This window comes from Zingiber officinale, chromosome 7B, assembly GCF_018446385.1.
Source record: "Zingiber officinale cultivar Zhangliang chromosome 7B, Zo_v1.1, whole genome shotgun sequence".
Taxonomy (NCBI): Eukaryota; Viridiplantae; Streptophyta; class Magnoliopsida; order Zingiberales; family Zingiberaceae; genus Zingiber; species Zingiber officinale.
The window spans coordinates 4880774-4901148 of record NC_055999.1 but is presented as its reverse complement, the minus strand read 5'-3'; the positions used below and the strand labels follow the sequence as shown (position 1 = coordinate 4901148).

Below are 20375 nucleotides of genomic sequence, written 5' to 3'. Positions count from 1 at the left end.
AGTATTGAAGATAATGAAGGGTATGAGACCTTCATTGTTGGATTGGTTAATGTTCAAGGGTGAACATTAGAGATAATGAAGGGTATGAGACCTTCATTGTTGTGTTGTGAACAACGAGTGAAGTTGTGAACAATGATGAGTAACTCTTCAGGGGGAGAGTTTTTTTTATGTGTGCCAATAGGGGAGAATGTAGGATTTAAGTTAGGCCTTCATTACCTAAAGAGGGAGTTTGCCCTCTAGGAAAGGGAAAGAATGAAGGAAACCCTCATTCATGCCTTGGCATGAAAGGAAGTTGAGACTATGGGATTAGCATAACTTAAATGTATTGTCAAACATTAAAAGGGAGAGATTGTTGGTACAATATCCCTAGGTCAAGGTTGATCTGGTTGACTAAGCTTGAGTTGGCTCAAGCTTGAGTCTTGATATTTGAGTTTCAATTTTTGACAATACATAGAGATTGCAGATGCAATCATCCATTTGGAAAGATTGTTGAAATAATTCCCCTCTGATCAAGGTTGACTAGTTAGATGTGAAGAAGAGTTAAGTAGGTCAAAGGGTTGACAGGATACTTAACTGGAAAGTCCTAACTGGAGGTTTGGTAGGTGAAAGTCCCAGTGAGCGAAGCCGGGTAGTGTAAAAATCCTGGTAAGTGAATCCAGGTGAAAACCCTAGTGAGTGAAGCTTGGTGAAAGTCCTGGTGAATGAAGCCAGGCATATGAGATGTCCTAGTGAGTGAAGTTAGACAGATGGAAAGACCTGGTGAGTGAAGACAGACACATAGAAATCCAGGTGAGTCAAGATTGACCAGACACCTAGTATTGAGAAGTCCAAGTAGGTCAAAGGATTGACCGGATACTTGGCACAAGGAAATCCAGATGGGTCAAGGGTGACCGGACATCTGGTGGAAGAAAGTCCAAGTGGATCATGGAGGACTGAACACTTGGCACGAGACGGTAAATCTAAGTGGGTCAAGGAGGACCGCACTTGGTGATCCAATGAGAAGTTGGCAAAGAGAAAGTCCAGATGGGTCAAAAGTTGACCGAACACTTAGCGGTCGTAAGTCCAATAGGGAGTTGGCATGAAACTAGGAAGTTCGAACGTAGTAAACTTCTGAAGGCCATAACTTTTGACTCGAATATCAGAATGAGATGATCTCAGATGTGAAACGAAGATCATTTCAAGCTCTACACATTTTTCTGCTTGCCAATCAATTGGGTTGGGGGGGGGGGGTTAATCGATTATCCAATCGATTGGTTGACGCGATTTGGTGCAGAAACTATCTTGATCGATTGGGTAATCGATCAAAACTTCCCCAATCGATTGGTCAATCGATTGGGAGAGTTTCTGAGAGAACAGTGAGTTTCCGAATCAATCAGTTGATCGATTGAAAGTTGCCAATCGATTAGCCGATCGACTGGGGAGCTAGAAATCACGCGATAGAGGCTGAATCGATCGGCGATCGATTCAGGTATTTTCCAGAGAGCACAAAGGTGCTCTTAATCGATCAGTCAATTGATTCAAAGCCTCCCTAATTAATTGAGAGTCATTTAATCGATTGGGATCAGATCGTTGCGCAAGTTATAGCCGTTGGCGAGCGTCTTCTTCGTGTGCTTCTTCTCCAGCGCAAAAAGCGATGATCTCTCAACGACTTTCTCCACAAAGCTCACAAGCACACACAATATCTTGGAGGCTTAGAGAGAAGTGTTGGTGCACTTCCAAGCAAGTCAAGGGGTGTATTCAGGCAAGAAGAAGCAAGCTAGGATTTTGTAAATCTTGTAAGATTTGTATTGTATAAGCTTGTCTTTCCTTCTTGTTGTATTGTGAGTTTGTACAAGGCTTCTCCGCCTTCGGTAGTTACCTTAAAGGAGCGTTTTCATAGTGGAGTGAGTGTGTCGTGTGTGGATCCTTAAATTAGTCACTACTTCTTGAGGTTGTTACCAAGTAAATCCTCGTGTTAGCATTGTTGAGAGCTTTGTGTTCTTATTCCGCTGCCTATCAACAATAACGAAGCAAGCAATCAAGCGCAATGAGCTATTCACCCCCACCCCCACCCCCACCCCCCTTTCTAGCACCAAATTGACCCTAACAGATAATATATATATTAGATAATATGTACTGAATTGATTCGTTATAAGAATATTTCATGGACCGTTATATGAGTGTTATAAATATTTTCATAGTGACTATTGGTATGAATACTCCTGAGATCTGAAGTTACTATAGTTCTCTACATAAGGAGTTGTGTACTTTGGTATCGACAAACGTTACCTATAACAAGATGGATTATAAAGTTGATCACTAGGTATACAATAAGTTATGAAGACGGATGTGAGTGATGTAAACGTGATCTATTCCTTCCATATGACGAAAGTGATATCAGTGGATCCCTTGATTAAGTAGAACATAATAATGCATAATAATGCTCAAATTAGTCAATATGAGATATTGAGCTTATTTAATTAAGTATGTTTACTTAGGGATCAAGAAATACAAAGATTGATAAGAAGATAACACAATTTATGTCTCATTGATCAATCTAGATATCAAGGATAGAAGAACCAAGTTATACGAAATAATAGGCACAGAAAGATTAGGTCAGATCTCGACATTCTCATCACTTGGATAGCAATGATGCATTGCTAAATGTCACTCATCGATTGTATATCTGAAATGGTTTTAGAGACACTACTATCGTTACGAGAACCGATTGGGTCACTACAAAGAACATGTTGATTTTGAGACGAGTTTAATTTAGTTTGACTATATTATCATGGGTCTTAAAATTATTGGATTAAGTCTAATTCGAATTAGACTCAAATGAATCTAATCATTAGATTGAGTCCAATCCGAGCTAGACTCATAGGGTTGAATCGAGTCTAATCCGAGTTAGAATCATTGAGTTAGATTCAATTGAATCCACTTATTAAAGAAGAATAATGATAATTAAGTTAGATTAATCATGCATTGAAGGAGGAAGACCAAAAGATAAAATCTCTTAGTATTCGTTGAATGAATATAAAAGGGTGGTTTTTTACAATGTGTTTTTCAAGTGAACCTTTTAGTCTTCTTCTTCCTTTGGCCGAACCCTTCTTTGTTGCCATCACTCAAAAGGTGGTTCTTCTCTGATACCAAGTTTGTGCGACGAACGAGGAGTTTGTTCGTGTGGATATTGAAGAGACGCGACTACTTGATCACCTTAAGATTTGCATCCAAATCAAAGTTGCTATTGAGAGTAATATTCACGCATCAAAGATAATTATTCTATCTGATAGAATAGGAAAATGTAATATACAATATTTGTTTGGATCTCTAAAGAGATTTTTCTACTATGTGTGTTATTATTTTACGCATAAGATCTCTGCATTTACTTCTTGGAGATTGCAAAGGAGAAGATGAAGGATGAGGATCCAAATCTTCAAGGTCATTTTCCACAATTGTTTAAATGTCATTGTTAGTATAATTATTGGTATCTTTTCTCTGTATGTCTTCCATCATATTGGTGGGACCTTCAACACTTGTGAAAAGTCTATATTAAGGTCATTCAACATGTCATACACGATATGAAAGTCTATTTTGAAGATTTTAATTCTTGATTCAATATGTGGTTTGATCTTCAAACCTGAGTTTGGTAGAGAAACTTGCATCTTCTTCTCAACATAATTCAGATACCTAGGTTTGAACATATTTTCCGCTTTATATGCTACAAGATTTACCATATCTAAAAGTGCTTCAACAAGCTTGGCATCTTCCTCATGCTTCCACCTCATGCTTCCATTTTCTTTTATTTTTTGCTTGGACCTCTCTTATCTTTGATTATGATTGTTCATTCTTTATTAAATAACTAAACGAAATGACAAGTATTTAAAGCTTTTAAAAGTATTATTTCACAATCAATGTAAAACAAATGGTGGGGGAAACAAAAATAACACCAATTACGAAAAATAAAATTAATAAATAAATCTTTCAGTGCACCAAATGCAATCCAATATATTTATTTCTAAATTGAGCTATCCAAGCATTTAACATATTAACTTAACAATATTATAGATACAAAATAAATTGCATATCAATGTTGAAAGGAGATAATGTATCGATGCACCCAACTTGATGAATCTTCAACACTATCAGCAAAAAAATCTTTAACCGTTGAGCATAAACTAATCAAACTAAAAGCTAAAAATTAACGCTCCAAAATCTAGTTAGAAATTATTAGTATAAAAATATATAAAAATCCACAATGACACATCAGACAAATCACGAGCTTATAAAATCGAGTGGAGAACTAAAATTGTTAATTTTTGAAAATTAATGTTTAATCATTACATCAGAAATATGATACGTTGCCCATCTATATTACATTACGTTGTGGGACATTTATTCTATTATAATATACAAAAAATTAACTTTTTCTCAACTGTATTACAGTATTACGTGTATATATATATAAGGGTTTAGGTTTTATGATTTTATATATCTAAATAGGTCTACTCCGAATCGACCCGGATCGAACAGTGTGACACGAAACAGCCGCTGCGGCCAGGGACCTCACTGCTACAAGCGTCGCCGCTATGCGGCCCTCGATCATACGCCGCAGCGGCGTCTTGGCATCCTTGCGATCCGGCTGCCACACATTTTTCTTCTCTTCCTCGATTTTCCCGGACGCTGCCGCCGCGGCGGATGGTCAGTCCTCCAAACCACTTTCCATGGCCGAATACCTAGTCCGCTCGTGGGGCTTATCCGCCGCCGAGGCATCCAAGGTCTCCAAACTATCCCGCGGCAAATCCACCCAGAAAGCCGATGTTGTTCTCAACTTCTTGAGATCCGAGGGCTTCGAGGACTCCTATATCAAGAAGATCGTCGTTCTCTCACCTGATTTCATTGTCTACGATGTGAAGAATAATCTGGCCCCAAAGTTACGATCTTTTGTGGATATGGGTTTCTCGAAGTCTGACATAATCGAGATCATTGCATCGAATCCCTCCATACTTACCGGTAACCTGAAACGTTCTATACTCCCCAAGTTGGAGATATGGGAAAGCCTCTTTGGATCGAGGGAGCTTCTCGTCAAGATTGTCAAGAAGAATCGCTGGTGCCTCAGGTATAGCCTTGAGAAAAGAATATTTCCTAATTTGAAGTTCCTAAGGGAAGAGTTAGGTATTTCTGAAGATAGAGTGTCTCGAGCAGCGAGATACCACCCAGGATTTGTTGGCCAGAAACCAGAATCACTTCATGTTTTGGTCGATAGAGCCGATGAGATGGGGATACCTAGGCTATCTCCATTGTATCTATGGGCCCTTTACATTCTCCAAACTGTCAGTAAAGAAAAAGTCGAGGCTAAGCGCAACCTGTTGATGAGCCTTGGTTGGTCGCAGACAGACTTCTCCGAGGCATTAAGGAAGTCGCCAAGTTTCTTGTCTCTATCCGTAGACGAGCTACGCAAAAAGATGCATTTTTATGTCGAGGAAGTTGGTTGAACGCCTCCCCTAATCGCCAAAAATCCGTCCCTTCTCGGATTTAGTTTGAAGAAGAGAATGATTCCTCGATTTCGTGTGGTGGAAATGTTGAAATCTAAAAGGCTATGGACTGTTAAGTGCAAGTTTACTACTCTTTTGACGTTCTCAGATAAGAAATTCGTGGAGAAGTTTGTTATCCCATATAAAGAAGAGGTCCCTGAAGTGGTTAAGATTTTGGAGGGCCAGGAAGGAATTCTTCTAGCTTTGCATTCTGGGTAAACATAAGGGAGGGTTTCTGCGTTATAATCAGGTTTGAGATTCTTCTTATTTAAACAATGTCAGCTGTGATTATAAACCACTCTTATTGTAACCTTAAGTATTTATGTGAAACTCTTGTTTGATATTTATCTTAATGTTTGTATACTTGAGAAATAGTTCTCGTCATATAATAAGCTTCAGGTTCGAAATCTACTTCAGTGGTTGATTATCTTTTGCCAAAAACATGAATAAGAATTCCTGTTCATGTGACATGCCTAAAGGAAGCTCCATTGGCATTTAATTGAATTTATCCTGGTGATTATGTTATGCAGATGATATCCCAACTTATTCTAGATCATGTTTGCATATTCTTATGATTTGAAAGTTAACATATTTTATGCAATATCATTTCTTATTTTCTGGACATTCCCAATTTTTATTTGATAAATTTTTTGTCAACGTAGTGATCTATGGCATTCCACCTGCTTCCTCTTGGAGCTAGCGTACTGTAAGTGAAACCCTTTTGTCACACTTATCGAAATATCAATTTTCTTCAAGCACTTTTCGTCCATCCTTCCTGCAGTATCCAACTCACTGATTGTTGTTGCACTGTATTTTGACTCTGCTGTTTGAGAGAATGACATCAAACATGTTTTATTATGAGAACAATTTTGAGTTCTTATAGGTATTTTGCTTTTGGGCTTCTTCTTGGATTATATGCCAATATCCCTATTCTGCAATCACTCAAGTGTGTTGCTGTTGACAATTTTGATTGTTAGGTCAAAATTTCCTGCGCAATTTATTTATTTATTTTGTAAAGAGATTTCTTGCGTAAAGTTCCTTGCCAGTCTATTATGCCTGTATTGTACTGGAATTCAAAATTTAACCTGGTTATGCCATCAGGTTGCTGCTACTAGTATTGAGAATCAAGAGGAAACAAGTTTATTCTAAAAACTCCTTGATCCTTCTTAGTTTTTCTCTCACCGAGTCCCGCCATATTAATTGTCATCCTCTGAGTCTCGATTTTTGCACTCTTATAACATCATAGGTCTGTGCATTTCTATGACAGTTGACATTATGTTAGGGGATGAATGACAATTTATTTTCTAATATCATTGTAATTTCTTCTGTTTTTTCTTCAATTGCCTCCTTCGCGGCATGAGTCCATCCAGTCGAGTGCCTAAGTGCCACCTACAGCTAATGCTCTGCTCTAATCTATTCTGTTCCATGGCATGAAATGACCTACAGTGAAGTGGAAGTCATGTAGCGAGCACTAGCTAACTAAACATGCACGCTTAGAGCAAAAGATAGCATTGCGACTCATTGTCCAAATGACAATATCCAACTCTAGGATAGACTGTTAATGACCCAAGAGAGATCTCTGGACAAAGTTGGCTACAACCCAAAACTCTATGGCGAACCAAATGAGAAACCTTAGAGAACAGTGCTCGTCTTTGTACCTTACCAAACAAATAAGCAAGGAAACAAAAGTAGTAAAAGTATGATTCCTAACTATATGAACCAAGAACACAATTAGGCTAGATTTACTGTGAAAATAATTCCGTCCCTAAGCTTCAGGTTCGAAATCTACTTCAGTGGTTGATCATCTTTTGCCAAAAACATGAATAAGAAGTCCTGTTCATGTGACATGCCTAAAGGAAGCTCCATTGGTATTTAATTGAATTTATCCTGGTGATTATGCTATCCAGATGATATCCCAACTTATTCTAGATCATGTTTGCATATTCTTATGATTTGAAAGTTAACATAATATATGCAATATCATTTCTTATTTTCTGGACATTCCCAATTTTTATTTGATGAACTTTTAGTCAACGTAGTGATCTATGGCATTCCACCTGCTTCCTCTGGGAGCTAGCGTACTGTAAGTGAATCCCTTTTGTCACACTTATCGAAATATCAATTTTCTACAAGCACTTTTCGTCCATCCTTCCTGCAGTATCCAACTCACTGATTGTTGTTGCACTGTATTTTGACTCTGCTGTTTGAGAGAATGACATCAAACATGTTTTATTATGAGAACAATTTTGAGTTCTTATAGGTATTTTGCTTTTGGGCTTCTTCTTGGATTATATGCCAATATCCCTATTCTGCAATCACTCAAGTGTGTTGCTGTTGACAATTTTGATTGTTAGGTCAAAATTTCCCGCGCAATTTATTTATTTATTTTGTAAAGAGATTTCTTGCGTAAAGTTCCTTGCCAGTCTATTATGCCTGTATTGTACAGGAATTCAAAATTTAACCTGGTTATGCCATCAGGTTGCTGCTACTAGCATTGAGAATCAAGAGGAAACAAGTTTATTCTAAAAACTCCTTGATCCTTCTTAGTTTTTCTCTCACCGAGTCCCGCCATATTAATTGTCATCCTCTGAGTCTCGATTCTCACACTCTTATAACTGTTGAGTTCCGTGTTTTTAATTCAAATTATGCTTTGTTTTTTTTTTTTTTTTGTTATTCTAGTAATGCATATGTATATGCATTTAGTCTCACATTGCTAAGTTAATAAGGTTGAAAGATCTTATATATGGAGTCATTCCATTCTTGTTTAGCAAAGTTAAAGGGATATACACGCATGCGCGGGTCGAGTCCAAATCAGGTGGTTTCGGGGGGTTCAAGCCGGAAATTCATAAACCGGGCATGACGCAGGCGATCATCGCACGCAGGGGGGTGCAAATCCCCAGCTCGTGGGCCTCACACTTACAGGCGATCTGGTTTGTTTTTGCCAGTCTTTGGTTTGGTTTGGTTCTGTCCAGAACCGACGCACGTTTTGGTTCGTTGGCGAAGCAGTGCTTTGCTTCAGAGTGAATAAATGTTGCGCCTCTGTTCCTTGTTCGTTCGGTATCTCTCGAGCAGTCTGCTTTTCTCCTTCTTCCCTTTTTTGTGTGTGTGTGCGCTTGTCCTGAGGCTTGGTATTTTACGATATGAGGTTGGGTCTGAGTGCAACGTTCGTCTTGGAGTGCACCTACAGATGACGCGAGTGGTTGTCGGATCTTGGGAGAATTTTGCCGGAGAGCCTCTGCACCGTGGGCGACAATATATTCTCTAAAGATAGTCGGCACGCCGACGCTTCAATCGGAGGAGATAACAATTTCTGAACCTTACTCTTTTATTACCTGTTTATTGTATGCCTGTTATTTTGGTGCAAATATAGTGCTCTCTTTTATCAACAATAACATCATAGGTCTGTGCATTTCTATGATAGTTGACATTATGTTAGGGGATGAATGACATTGTAATTTCTTCTGTTTTTTCTTCAATTGTCTCCTTTGCGGCATGAGTCTATCCAGTCGAGTGCCTAAGTAGGGCGGTAAACAAGTCGAGCTGAATTTTGAGGTGTTCAAAGTTAATAAGGTAATCAAACCGAGCCGAGCTGAATTTAAAATGAACCAAACTTTTAAAATGAGTGTTCAAGTTTGACTTGATTTATTTTTTATGAGCTTGAGCTTATTAGAAGCTTAGCTTGAGTTTTGTTCGTTTAGATGTTATCAAGCTTTCAATTCAAGTTTATTTGATTGTTTAAAATTTTTAGTTGTTTGATTGGTTATTTAGTTTGATAATTTAAATTTATTTATTTATTTTATGCTATTTTATTATTTATTTAACATATTAAAAAAAATTTATTAATGAATATGATTCATGAACATTGTTCATGAATGTTGTTCAATTGTTCACGAACGTTCATGAACGTTAACGAGCTGAACATATATGTGTTCAAATTTGTTTGTTTAGCTTAACGAGTTGTTTAAGCTTGTTTGTTTAATTAATCTTATGTATATTGAACGAACATAAATAAATTCTTACTAAGCCGAACATCAAGTTCGTTTACGAATGCTTAGTTCATTTATAGCCCTATGTTTAAGTACCACCTACAGCTAATGCTCTGCTCTAATCTATTCTGTTCTATGGCATGAAATGACCTTGAGTGAAGCGGAAGAGTCATGTAGCGCGCACTAGCTAACTAAACATGCACGCTTAGAGCAAAAGATAGCATTGCGACGCATTGTCCAAATGACAATATCCAACTCTAGGATAGACAGAGATCTCTGGACAAAGTTGGCTACCACCCAAAACTCTATGGCAAACCAAATGAGAAACCTTAGAGAACAGTCCTCGTCTTTGTACCTTACCAAACAAATAAGCAAGGAAACAAAAGTAGTAAAAGCATGATTCCTAACAATATGAACCAAGAACACAATTAGGCTAGATTTACTGTGAAAATAATTCCAATCTTTATTTTAGAGCTAAGACTAGGGTTAAGATTTTCTATTAACATGTGTGCATAGATGTGAAGGTATGCCTTTTTTTATATATAACTTTTCTATTAATTTCCTCTTTTTATACGCACATTTGTTTTCCCCATTCTCAAAATGTAAAAAGGAAAAGTGACATAATTGTAGAAATATCTTTAGGGAAAAAAAAGAAGATTAAACAGATTTAATAACAGCAAACCCTGGATTAATTATACATGTAGTTCCGAAGCATCAACAGAAGAACACTCGTCTGGTGGGCCTTCAGTCATCACGTTTCCATGACAAAGTGACACATCGCTTACAAAAACAATCCACGAGCGATGCTGGAGCACTTCGGTCCCCGTCTTCTTCGATGGACGGCTTAAGGATTTGGAACAAAGCAGCATGCGAACAAGAAGAGTCAGAATCCAAGGAGAATATAAACATCTGATCTCCATCACATGCCATGGAAGATCGATTATGACTTGTAAGTTCATTAAAAGTAGCGCACGAAATAGAAGTCCAGATGAATTGAACTGCTCCCTACATATCTCCATCCATGTGAGACCGTCCATAACTTGTTTATTAAGTTATTCCTCATCCTCAAGTTTTTATTATTATTTTTCCGGCGTGAGGATGTACAGTCAACCCAAGAAGTCAATGACTCTCCGTCACGAGTCACCACATTGTCGTCTTACTGGAGCGAATGTAGTACGCAGCATACTACCAAGTCTCCTTCTCTGAAGCAGCGAGGTATGGGCATGCACTCGCACCGCTCCACTACCTTCCAAAGCAGGGCACTAGTTCGTTCCCCTGTCACAATGCCATATTCATATTTGATGAACATGGTGCATTGCACCTGGAAATTAATTGATGCTCATTTCTTTGCCTGTCACAATTCTCCAGCTGGAAATCCCAGATAAAATCTTTGAACGGAAACGCCTGTTGCTCTATACCAGCAATCCTTATCCTATTTCCAACCAGTATATTTCTATCTGCAAACCTATCTAATCTGAAGATATTAGGTTTCCAGATTAGATCGGAAGTCTGCCCTACGAGGCTAATAATTAACCAGGGGAGGTCTTCGATTAGTCGACGACATGGATTACCTTTCCTACATGTTCAATTTGAGTTCCCAAGTTTGTTTTCAAACCCATTGACAGAATAATTTAACTCAAACTTTCAGAGGAAACACCATCATTTCTCTTATTAATTAGATTCTGAAACATTTTTTATTTTTCCTTAGTACTGCATCTCTATATCTGACGAGCTGATTAGATTGTTGAGTCATTTTGAGATAAATGTGAACAAACCAATATAAAAATTAATTTATTGGATAATTTAAGAGAAAATTTTGTAGGAGTACAGTTTGTTTGAACCTGAATGAAGAATCATCTTCTCTAAAAACGGAGAAGATGTTAAGTTGAGAATATGACTCTATGGTTAATTTGACGGAGACTTCTTGTTATTAAATATGATTCTATTTGAAAGCTGAGAAGATGACAGGCTAGGAGCGTGGTTCTGTGGTTGACTTGATGGAAGCTCTTTGCTATCCTACAAAATTAGGAATGTTAGTACCGGGCCAGGAATGGATTCTCGGGATTAATCTTCCAACGCTCAAGTCAATCCTCGGCTCAATGGAGAAGAACAGTAGTAATGAACAGTAACTAGAGCGTATAGAATAACAAGATATCGCATATCTCCGCCTGTGAATATAAATCTCTTTTTATAGTGTCACTGTATTGTCTATGCACGTATCTCAAAGCGTATGCATGTTTTTCAAAACGTCCTAGAAAAAGATAAGCAAAAAAATATTCCTGACATCTTTTCTTAAACGGATATGTAAATTTTTGATATGATAGGTTAGAGATTTCTAAAGTACGATTTACATGCTGGGCATGCTCTGTTGTCGGCAACAGAAACTCCCAAAAGAGTACAATGAGATATGTAGGTGGGTCTTACTATTGGCCGACTGAGGTCGCTCGACAGGGACATTCCAGCTCGTTCGTACTAATTAGAGCTATCGGCCTGTCCTTCACTCGACTCTCTTGTTGTTGGAGGATTACCATTTGTCTGACCAGATATGTTGTTCGATCGACAAAGACGGTAGGTCGGAAAATTTACTGTATGCTTCTTAACCTCGATCGTAAGTTTTTGGAGGATGATTGTTCGGATGATCATGTCTGACTGACATTGGAGGTCCGTTTAACCAACTTCATTTGATCTATAGTCCTTAGTCTTTAATTTCTTCTAACTATTTTAACTTTGACTACTGCTCTTTTCTACTTGGATCCATCTTTAATGTATCCTCTTCATCATCGTATCAATCAGCATATAAACCAGAAAATCAAGTCACGATTAGGCAAAAGAATTTAATACAAATTGAGTGACTTATTAAAAGAGTTCGATTTTTTTCATGTAAAATAACTCAGTGTCACTTGAGAAATGGCTACAGTGGGTAGGCTAGGGAGACCGGAAGTTAATTGCATTCGACAAATCTACGCCTGACTGACGTAGTGCAGGCGCAAAAGCCGGAAATGAAATGGAGTGACGAATTCGATCGTGTCCACTCCAAACCCTGCAGCCATTAACGCACGCTGCTTTATAAACAGAGCAACCTTCGACCTCGCTGTCTCTTCCTCACCATAAACAGAGCAATCTTCTCTTGCTTTTCGCACTTCGTCTCTCTCCCCAAATCATGGTGAGGCCACAGCAGCGCTACCGCGGCGTCCGTCAGCGCCACTGGGGATCCTGGGTATCCGAAATCCGCCACCCCCTGCTGTAAAAATCTCAACTTGAGCTCCTACTTTTATCTTCTTTTTTTTCTTGCATGTTTCTTCTAATCTTTCCGATTTGCAGGAAGACGAGGATTTGGCTCGGCACTTTCGAGACGGCGGAGGACGCGGCGCACGCCTACGACGAGGCCGCTCGGCTCATGTGCGGGGCACGCGCGCGGACCAACTTCCCCGGCGGTTCGCCCCCGAAGACCAACTACTTGTCCGCCGCGCTCACCGCGAAGCTCCACCGCTGCAACTTGGCGTCGCTCCAAGCCGCTGCTCAGCTTAAGGGCGGCGGTCAAGGTCGGACGCCGTCGAACGGCCGCGAAACGCCCGAGTTCGCCGACGGCCAGACTAAGCAGGAGGAGTGTGATGGCCATGAGGTTGAGTTCGACTGCTTGGAGGAGCACCAAATAGAGCAGATGATACAGGAGCTGCTCGATTCTAATCTCTGCATCGAGATCTGCTGCACTTCTCTGTGATCGTCTCAACGTTATTTATTTAATTTTCTCCGAATTTAGATGATTTCAAATCTATGCATCATCAGAATAGTAGTTGTTGTACAGGTATCTGTTCATAAAGATTATCCAGTTGTTAGCATAAGTCAGTTGAAGTTATGACTTGCTGCATATTCTCCTTTCTAGATAGATTATAAAAGTCTCTGTGTTTTTTACAAGGAAATTTTCTTCAATTCTTCGATAAAGTCAAATTTCAGAGGATGCTAGGAAAAACTAGAGCTTGAGATTGCTGCTATTAAATATACATTTATGAGGAGAGTATATAGATTTTCAATGATTAGGATGGGGTTGAGTGGATCTTCGTAATATAGCAATTTTGGCATAGTAGTACGTATGATAATATTTAAGATATAATTTTAAAACACATATAATAAAATTTATAATAATTTAATAACACATAATATAATTTTGTCACCTAGTATATAATTTCATACTTTTTGTGTAAAATTAATACTTGAAAATTTACACATGAATTTAATTTTAAAATCGTACATAAATAACAGAGTGTACTTTATACTCTATGCGTGCAAGAACTCAGTAAAATATATTTTTGATTTTTTTTTTTTTTTGCATGAGTAATATCCCATTAATTGACATAGTACAGATCATACCACATTAAAATGTCGGAATCCAATTTCAGTAAAAACTCTTGGAAAAATTCGAAGAAAAAACATTTTTTGAAAAGGTTAAAATTAAAGAAAAGAAGACATCTTAGAGCTCTCGAAGAACTTTAGTACCTGGAACTCGAATTGAAGTGGCACAAGTTGGAAGCTTTCTGAGAGTTGTGGGAGAAATACCAGAAGAAAAAAAAGGGAAAAAAAAACCTGAAAGAATGAGAATTCATGCGCAAATCGCATACAGTCACCCTTAATTTGCTCCCATGTAGCTAGGAAAGATTTAGTGTTAAATCAATGAGAAGTAGGAACTTGCAGCTATGCGTACCTGTGCTGATTCAATTTTAGAGCTATAAAGGTGTGAGCCACGAGATTAGCTACTCAATTCGGCCTTCTGTTCAACACCCAGACTCCTTTGTAGAACTCAGTGAACTCATCAACTTTCCATCAATCCACAAGGACTTCATTTGAGTCCTTATATTCCTTGTGCAAATTTATGAAAATAGATTCAGTACTTTCATCATCACCCTGTTTTATCCGGTTTCTCTTGTCCCTTTGCTTCCAGTGTTGGGCCTTGGTTCTCAGAATCTCAATATCAGCTCCAGTCTGCGAACCCAGCTAGCTCCAATGGTTCTAATCAACTCACCATCAGCACATACTCCAGTTAGCTAGCTAGCTCCAATTTATACTCTAATTGTCAGTAAAAAAAATCGAAATATAAAAGAATATGAATCAAAAAAATGATAAACTGGATCTGAAAGCTAAACCTACATTTGGCATGTAGGTATTTGCCATTGAAAGTACACAGTGTAGAACGACAGAAAAAGATAAACTTGTCAGTGTTATGTTCCCAAGTTGTGAATTTTGTAGCAGTAGGTGCACTGAGTTGGTAGCTAGGCAAGCCCTAGAAGTAGAAACCTTGGCTAGCTGAGCAGGCTAAGTGTTAGATTAGATATTAGATGTGACTGAATTGAAACTGACTGATAATGAAGGGAAAAGGTCGATAATTCAATGAAGCAGCCCAATGCATTCATTAGTTTGTCTGCCATCGCAAGAACCCACACCCGCAACAGCAGTTAATTATAAAGTTGCGGCAAAACAAAAATTAGGTAACCTGTTAAGACGAGGCTTGCAGTTGCAGTCAGCAGATATTTTGGTTGGGTGGCTAAAAGGGCATCCAAATGGATGGATGGGATTGGATTCGAATTGAATTAGATTTTTTTTTTTTTAATTCGAATTTGAAATCTCTGTACCAAAACTTGAATCCGACTAATCTGAATTCAATCGAATAATTCGAAAATATAATTCAAAATGATTTTTCTAAATTATTTTTCAAATAAATCTTCGTTTTTTTCTCAATAACACATCATTATCCAACTAACATTAATATTAATATATATAAAAATATTTTAATTTTTAAAATAAAATTCAACTTAACCCCCAAAAATTCACTAAATCCTAAATTTGGGTCAACGTGAATCCGACCCGAAAATTTTTAATCCGAAAATATTTCAACCTAAAGTTGATCCGAATCAAAAAATGTCTAATCCGAACTTGAACCTATTTTTTTTTATCAATTTAAATTGCATTATCGTCGGATCCGATTCATTTGGATACGTGGCTTATGCACCTAAGGTTACTCTAATCATATGCATTAATTAAAGTAGCATAAACATAATTAATTACCACAACAGACGAGGACTGTAACGACTTAATCTAATTTTATATCTAAATGAATACCATTAGATCACTTCGATATATATATATATATATATCAAAAATAACGATGCTGAATTAGAATTATTGATAAAACTATTTTTTTTTAAAAAAAAATTATGATTGGCACAACACTGACATAGAGGGAAGCTTTAAGGCCTTTAGATTGTTTTTTTTTTTAAACTTTTTAATGAAATTTTTTATTATAAATAAATAATTAAACTTGATTTTTAATTAAAGGTGAAAAATCTGACAAATATTTCTTTAAATTAATTTTAATACTTTATTTTTAGTTTTAAAATACAAATAAAAAGAATAATTTATTATGGAAATTTTAGTTTATGAAAGTGTTAATAGGCAATTATTTAATTGGTTATAGATATAAATTTAGAAGATCAATTTGCATAGTTTCTTTATACATAAATTTTTTATTTGTTTTATGCTCTAAAATTATTAATTTGGTGGTCTATTCACTCCTCCAACCAAAATATATATATATATATATATATATATATATATATATATATATATATATATATATATATATATTAACATGAATTTGATGAATTAATTAAGTAATGCAAGACAAAATAACAAATAATTAAATTAATTGAACCAAATATGCTAGCATGTTAGAGTTGGACAAATTTGATAGACAAACATGATGATTGATATTTAACTATTCCTAATGTTATTATTTTTTACCTGGGATTACATGGTTAATTTGAATATGTGATTATTTAGAGCAGAAGAAGTGCCAAAACTAATTTATTATTAACGATACGAATGCTCTTTCTTGATTAAATATCTTATACTTTTCTATAAATTTAAATACAGTAATTAAAAGAGAGCATTTATTTTATTCTATACATTAAATTAAGAAAATGCGATTCCTTGAGTTGACAAATGAACCAACTAAAAGAGAGTTTCCAATAACAAAAATAATTAGACCGAAAAGTGATAATATATGCACTGCACTAGAAAGGAAGATTTATTTTCTTTATAATTTTTAAGCCAAAAAAATTGTATGATTTTGTATTATGATGATGCAAATGGAATGAAATCCCCTTCATATATATATTTGTTCCTTTTATTGATATATATTTCTCCATTAACAGATACAATGTGAGCCTACAACTATAATGTTTAAATTTGTTAATAATCTTAAATGGACATTATTTGGAGAAAGATTTTACGGAAGAATCTCGTTGACAAATTTCGGTTTGATTTTCAAAAATTTTCCAAAGATTTTATGATAAATGAATATAAAAAAAGGCGGTGTCTGCTGATGCTTTCCCCATTTGACTCCCTCCTAATTGCCACACAACCTTCCTTTGCATCAACCCTTTCCTTCTCTGCGCTCTGCCAACCCATCCCACTCCTTCTGGCTTCGCTCCACTCTTTCGGATGCAATACCATGTGAGACCAGACTCTTCCCTGCTCCTTTCCTGAACTTGTTATAGGTTCCTTCCAGCAACACACTGTCAAAAATTTGATCTTTGTTTTGTATTTTGTCGTTGATGCATTCCTGGCGCACGACGGTGGGAGAAGGGAAAGGGGGCTCGCTGTTGATGGGGAGGGGCGACGGACAGAACGACCAGTTCCCTGTAGGAATGCGTGTCCTCGCCGTCGACGACGATCCCACTTGCCTCAAAGTGTTGGAGGCCATGCTGCTTCGATGCGGATACAATGGTCTTCTCCCCTTCCTTCTTCGTGTTCAAAAGTTTCGTCTTTTATATCAATATTAATTGCTTTTTTTTTCACTGTATCTGTTGCTACGATCTACTTGAGAGCGATTTTAATTTGGTCGGATGTGCCAGTTACAACTACGAATCAGGCTGCTTCGGCGCTGGAGTTGCTGAGGGAGGATAAGAACAGATTTGATCTAGTTATCAGTGATGTGCATATGCCAGACATGGATGGGTTCAGGCTTCTGGAGCTCGTGGGCCTCGAGATGGACCTTCCGGTCATCAGTAAGCCAAGGATGATCTCAATTTCATCCATGTTTTGTACAGTAGTATATGCTTGTCTAGTACGCATGCTAGTTTCTTCTTCAGAAACCATTTTGGTAATGTTTTTATTTGGCAATTTACCTAACTTTTAAAGCAGGCGTGCATTACACAAATAGTTGGATAACTCATTTAGATCAGATAAAGTTATTTTTTTTTCAAAAAAAAACTTTAGTGCCTAACAGACAACCTCAGGCAATTGTGAGTTTCTATTGGTTTACTGAATCTTTGAACTCCACAGAGGTTAACTGTGATAAATTGGTTGAATGCAGTGCTCTCTGTGAATGGTGAGACCAAAACTGTAATGAAAGGCATAACTCATGGTGCTTGTGACTACTTGCTCAAACCAGTTCGGATTGAGGAGCTCAAGAATATATGGCAGCATGTTGTAAGGAGAAGGAAGTTAGCACACAAAGAGTATAGCCATTTTGATGACGGGGAAGAATCAGACAAGCACCAAATCGTTAGTAAAGAATCTGCTGACGGTCTGAACATGAATAGCTCGCCCAATTGCAATGAAAAGTTTATAAGGAAGAGGAAGGACCAGAATGACGAAGGCGATGACAACTCTGAGGAGAATATGCAGGAGAATGATGATACAACTACTCAAAAAAAGCCCAGGGTTGTTTGGTCTATTGACTTACATAGGAAGTTTGTAGCTGCTGTTAATCAGTTGGGAATTGACAGTATGTACCGCCCCTATATTTTTTGTTCTATCTGACCTTGATATTTCTGTGTACCAATTCGTTGCTATGATTCTTCCATTGTAGAGGCCGTACCTAAGAGGATACTGGAGCTTATGAATGTTGAGAAGCTTACAAGAGAAAATGTTGCAAGCCATCTACAGGTATGTATTCGAATTTATACCTTTTCATTTTCATTATGATGCGTATACCACAATATATAAGTTACTGTATTGAAATTGCAGTAAGTTAGGCTTTACCTCTACTACCTCTACCGTGGGTAATAAACACTGGTTACCCAGGAAGATTGTGTTTATTTCTTTGTCATTTTGTATGTGCACGATAATATGAGTTTGTCTACTTGCTCTGCTACCTGTTCAGTTAGATTTTATTGCTCAGTACTGTGTTGTAATTGCAGAAGTATAGGCTTTACTTGAAAAGATTGAGTGCTGCAGCAAGTCGACAGGTCAACATGGTTGCTGCTTTTGGAGGTAGGAACTCGTATATAAGTTCATTGGATGGCTTTGGGAGCTTTCACGCTTTGGGTGCTTCAGGCCAGTTACAGGCCCTTAGATCACTCCAACCATGCGAAGTGCTTGTTAAAGCAAATACAAGTGGCTTGGGAAGTCATGATCTTTCCTCTTCTAGAGTAATTCAAGTTGGGAGTAGCAATTCAATCATTCCTTCTGCTGATATAAGCAGACTCCCACCAGTAATTCATGCCAGCAATCAACATGGGAGGTTGTTACAGGGAGTTCCCGCCTCATCGGAACTTGAACAAATGCAACTAAAAAGAATTCAAGACCCAAGTTGTCATTTTCCTGGTTTCCTATCTGGAAATGCAATTTCTATTCCCACCAGTCCTTTTCTGGATGTGGCAAGTCATGCCTTTATAACACAATCACTCGAGCAACAAACTCCTTCCAGTGCAACGGTCGGCCTCTCTTCAAGTAGATCATTGTCCACAACCTTTGATCCTTTGCATGTTAGTGTTGGGTTTTCTTCCCAATTGCCTGATGCTGGTAGACGCAAAGCTGATTCGCAATCTGCCGTTCCGTTAAACCAGTATCCAACAATAGTTTCGTTTACTAATAATGATGATTTGTCCAAGTACTTGGACAACTTTCCCATCTCACAAAGGAGAAACAAGCCTCAAAGCATTTCTTCCACTGTACAAGATCCTGTTACAGGCAGAGATGCAAAATGTCAGGCTAGCTCCTCTGGTGGACTGACAATGTTGTTGCCTACAACTATAGATGGAGAGACAGGCAATTCTAAACAAAGAGCACCGGAGGAAGGCATATATGAACAAGAAGCCCTGTTCAATTTTCACTCTAGTACTTCTTTGTGTACTAATTTCGTGTCTAATTCTCCTGGAAATCAAAGAGTGAACAGTCACCATAACACCAGCAGTTCAATCTTTCCATCAAATTGCCAGATTGGTAAGTTAACTGCCGACGGGTTGCAGGAGATAATGAATGTGCAGGAAGGAACCCAGTCATCTGGTTATTGCCTTGATGACGTAGTTTGTTCTCTTATCAAACCGGTATGATATTCTCTGTTTGCATACACTATCAATTCAGTGTTGAGTTGTCTTAGTAAACAATCACAACTTTTTTCACCATAAACTACTCTTTTTTTTTTTGTTTCTTTAAACTATGTTGTCAATCATCTAACCAACGAATTGTCCTGACCTTTATCTTGTTGCATTATTGTTCACGATTTTCTAATCGAATTGACTCTACTTTGCAGGAAAAAGGTCGTATCAGCCTTTCGGAGAATGAATTTGACGCTTGCATGTAATATTTTTTTATTGATGAATTTCAAGCTACCCTCTTTTTGAGGAGAATCATTGTTCTGTTAGATCCGAGTAAATCAAATGATTCCGTACTACGTTGAATCTGCTTTCTTTTCTTTGCTCGGTAGATGGGAACTTGCAGGAAACTAACTGTAGCTAAATAATATTTTTGTTTCCAACGGAAATCAATGTATTCTAATACACTCGAAATTCTCCAATATTGTTGAGGAATTAAAAAAAAACAGGGAGGTTGCTTTGAATGTGTAAACCTTTCTGGTAGCCTTTGAGTTTCAAGCATG

The 20375-nt window shown here is 37.5% G+C and overlaps 3 protein-coding genes across 4 annotated transcripts; all 3 read left to right on the top strand.

Annotated features, from left to right (window-relative positions):
• Positions 1–4477: 4477 nt before the first annotated feature.
• LOC122005127 (transcription termination factor MTERF9, chloroplastic-like) lies at positions 4478–6427 on the top strand. The gene is made up of 2 exons (XM_042560049.1): positions 4478–5763; positions 6176–6427. Exon 1 carries the CDS (start codon positions 4569–4571, stop codon positions 5472–5474), a length of 906 nt encoding a protein of 301 aa, XP_042415983.1. The 5' UTR covers positions 4478–4568; the 3' UTR covers positions 5475–5763; positions 6176–6427.
• Positions 6428–12486: 6059 nt separating this feature from the next.
• Positions 12487–13429, top strand: LOC122003526 (ethylene-responsive transcription factor ERF003-like). Its single transcript, XM_042558633.1, has 2 exons — positions 12487–12742; positions 12821–13429. Exons 1-2 carry the CDS (start codon positions 12660–12662, stop codon positions 13218–13220), a joined length of 483 nt encoding a protein of 160 aa, XP_042414567.1. The 5' UTR covers positions 12487–12659; the 3' UTR covers positions 13221–13429.
• Positions 13430–16899: 3470 nt separating this feature from the next.
• LOC122005126 (two-component response regulator ORR24-like) lies at positions 16900–20171 on the top strand. 2 transcript variants are annotated; one of them, XM_042560047.1, is made up of 6 exons: positions 16900–17278; positions 17407–17559; positions 17868–18281; positions 18366–18442; positions 18697–19824; positions 20031–20171. In XM_042560047.1, exons 1-6 carry the CDS (start codon positions 17107–17109, stop codon positions 20079–20081), a joined length of 1995 nt encoding a protein of 664 aa, XP_042415981.1. In that variant the 5' UTR covers positions 16900–17106; the 3' UTR covers positions 20082–20171. The 2 variants fall into 2 exon arrangements, with proteins under 2 accessions (XP_042415981.1, XP_042415982.1); XM_042560048.1 differs by having other exon boundaries at positions 17407–17569.
• Positions 20172–20375: the final 204 nt, after the last annotated feature.

Coding starts and splice junctions, on each gene's coding strand:
- LOC122005127 (XM_042560049.1), top strand. CDS start 4,569: ATGCGGCCCTCGATCATACGCCGCAGCGGCGTCTTGGCATCCTTGCGA.
- LOC122003526 (XM_042558633.1), top strand. CDS start 12,660: ATGGTGAGGCCACAGCAGCGCTACCGCGGCGTCCGTCAGCGCCACTGG. Junction 12,743..12,820: donor GAAATCCGCCACCCCCTGCT/GTAAAAATCTCA, acceptor TCCGATTTGCAG/GAAGACGAGGATTTGGCTCG.
- LOC122005126 (XM_042560047.1), top strand. CDS start 17,107: ATGCATTCCTGGCGCACGACGGTGGGAGAAGGGAAAGGGGGCTCGCTG. Junction 17,279..17,406: donor GCTTCGATGCGGATACAATG/GTCTTCTCCCCT, acceptor CGGATGTGCCAG/TTACAACTACGAATCAGGCT. Junction 18,282..18,365: donor TAATCAGTTGGGAATTGACA/GTATGTACCGCC, acceptor CTTCCATTGTAG/AGGCCGTACCTAAGAGGATA.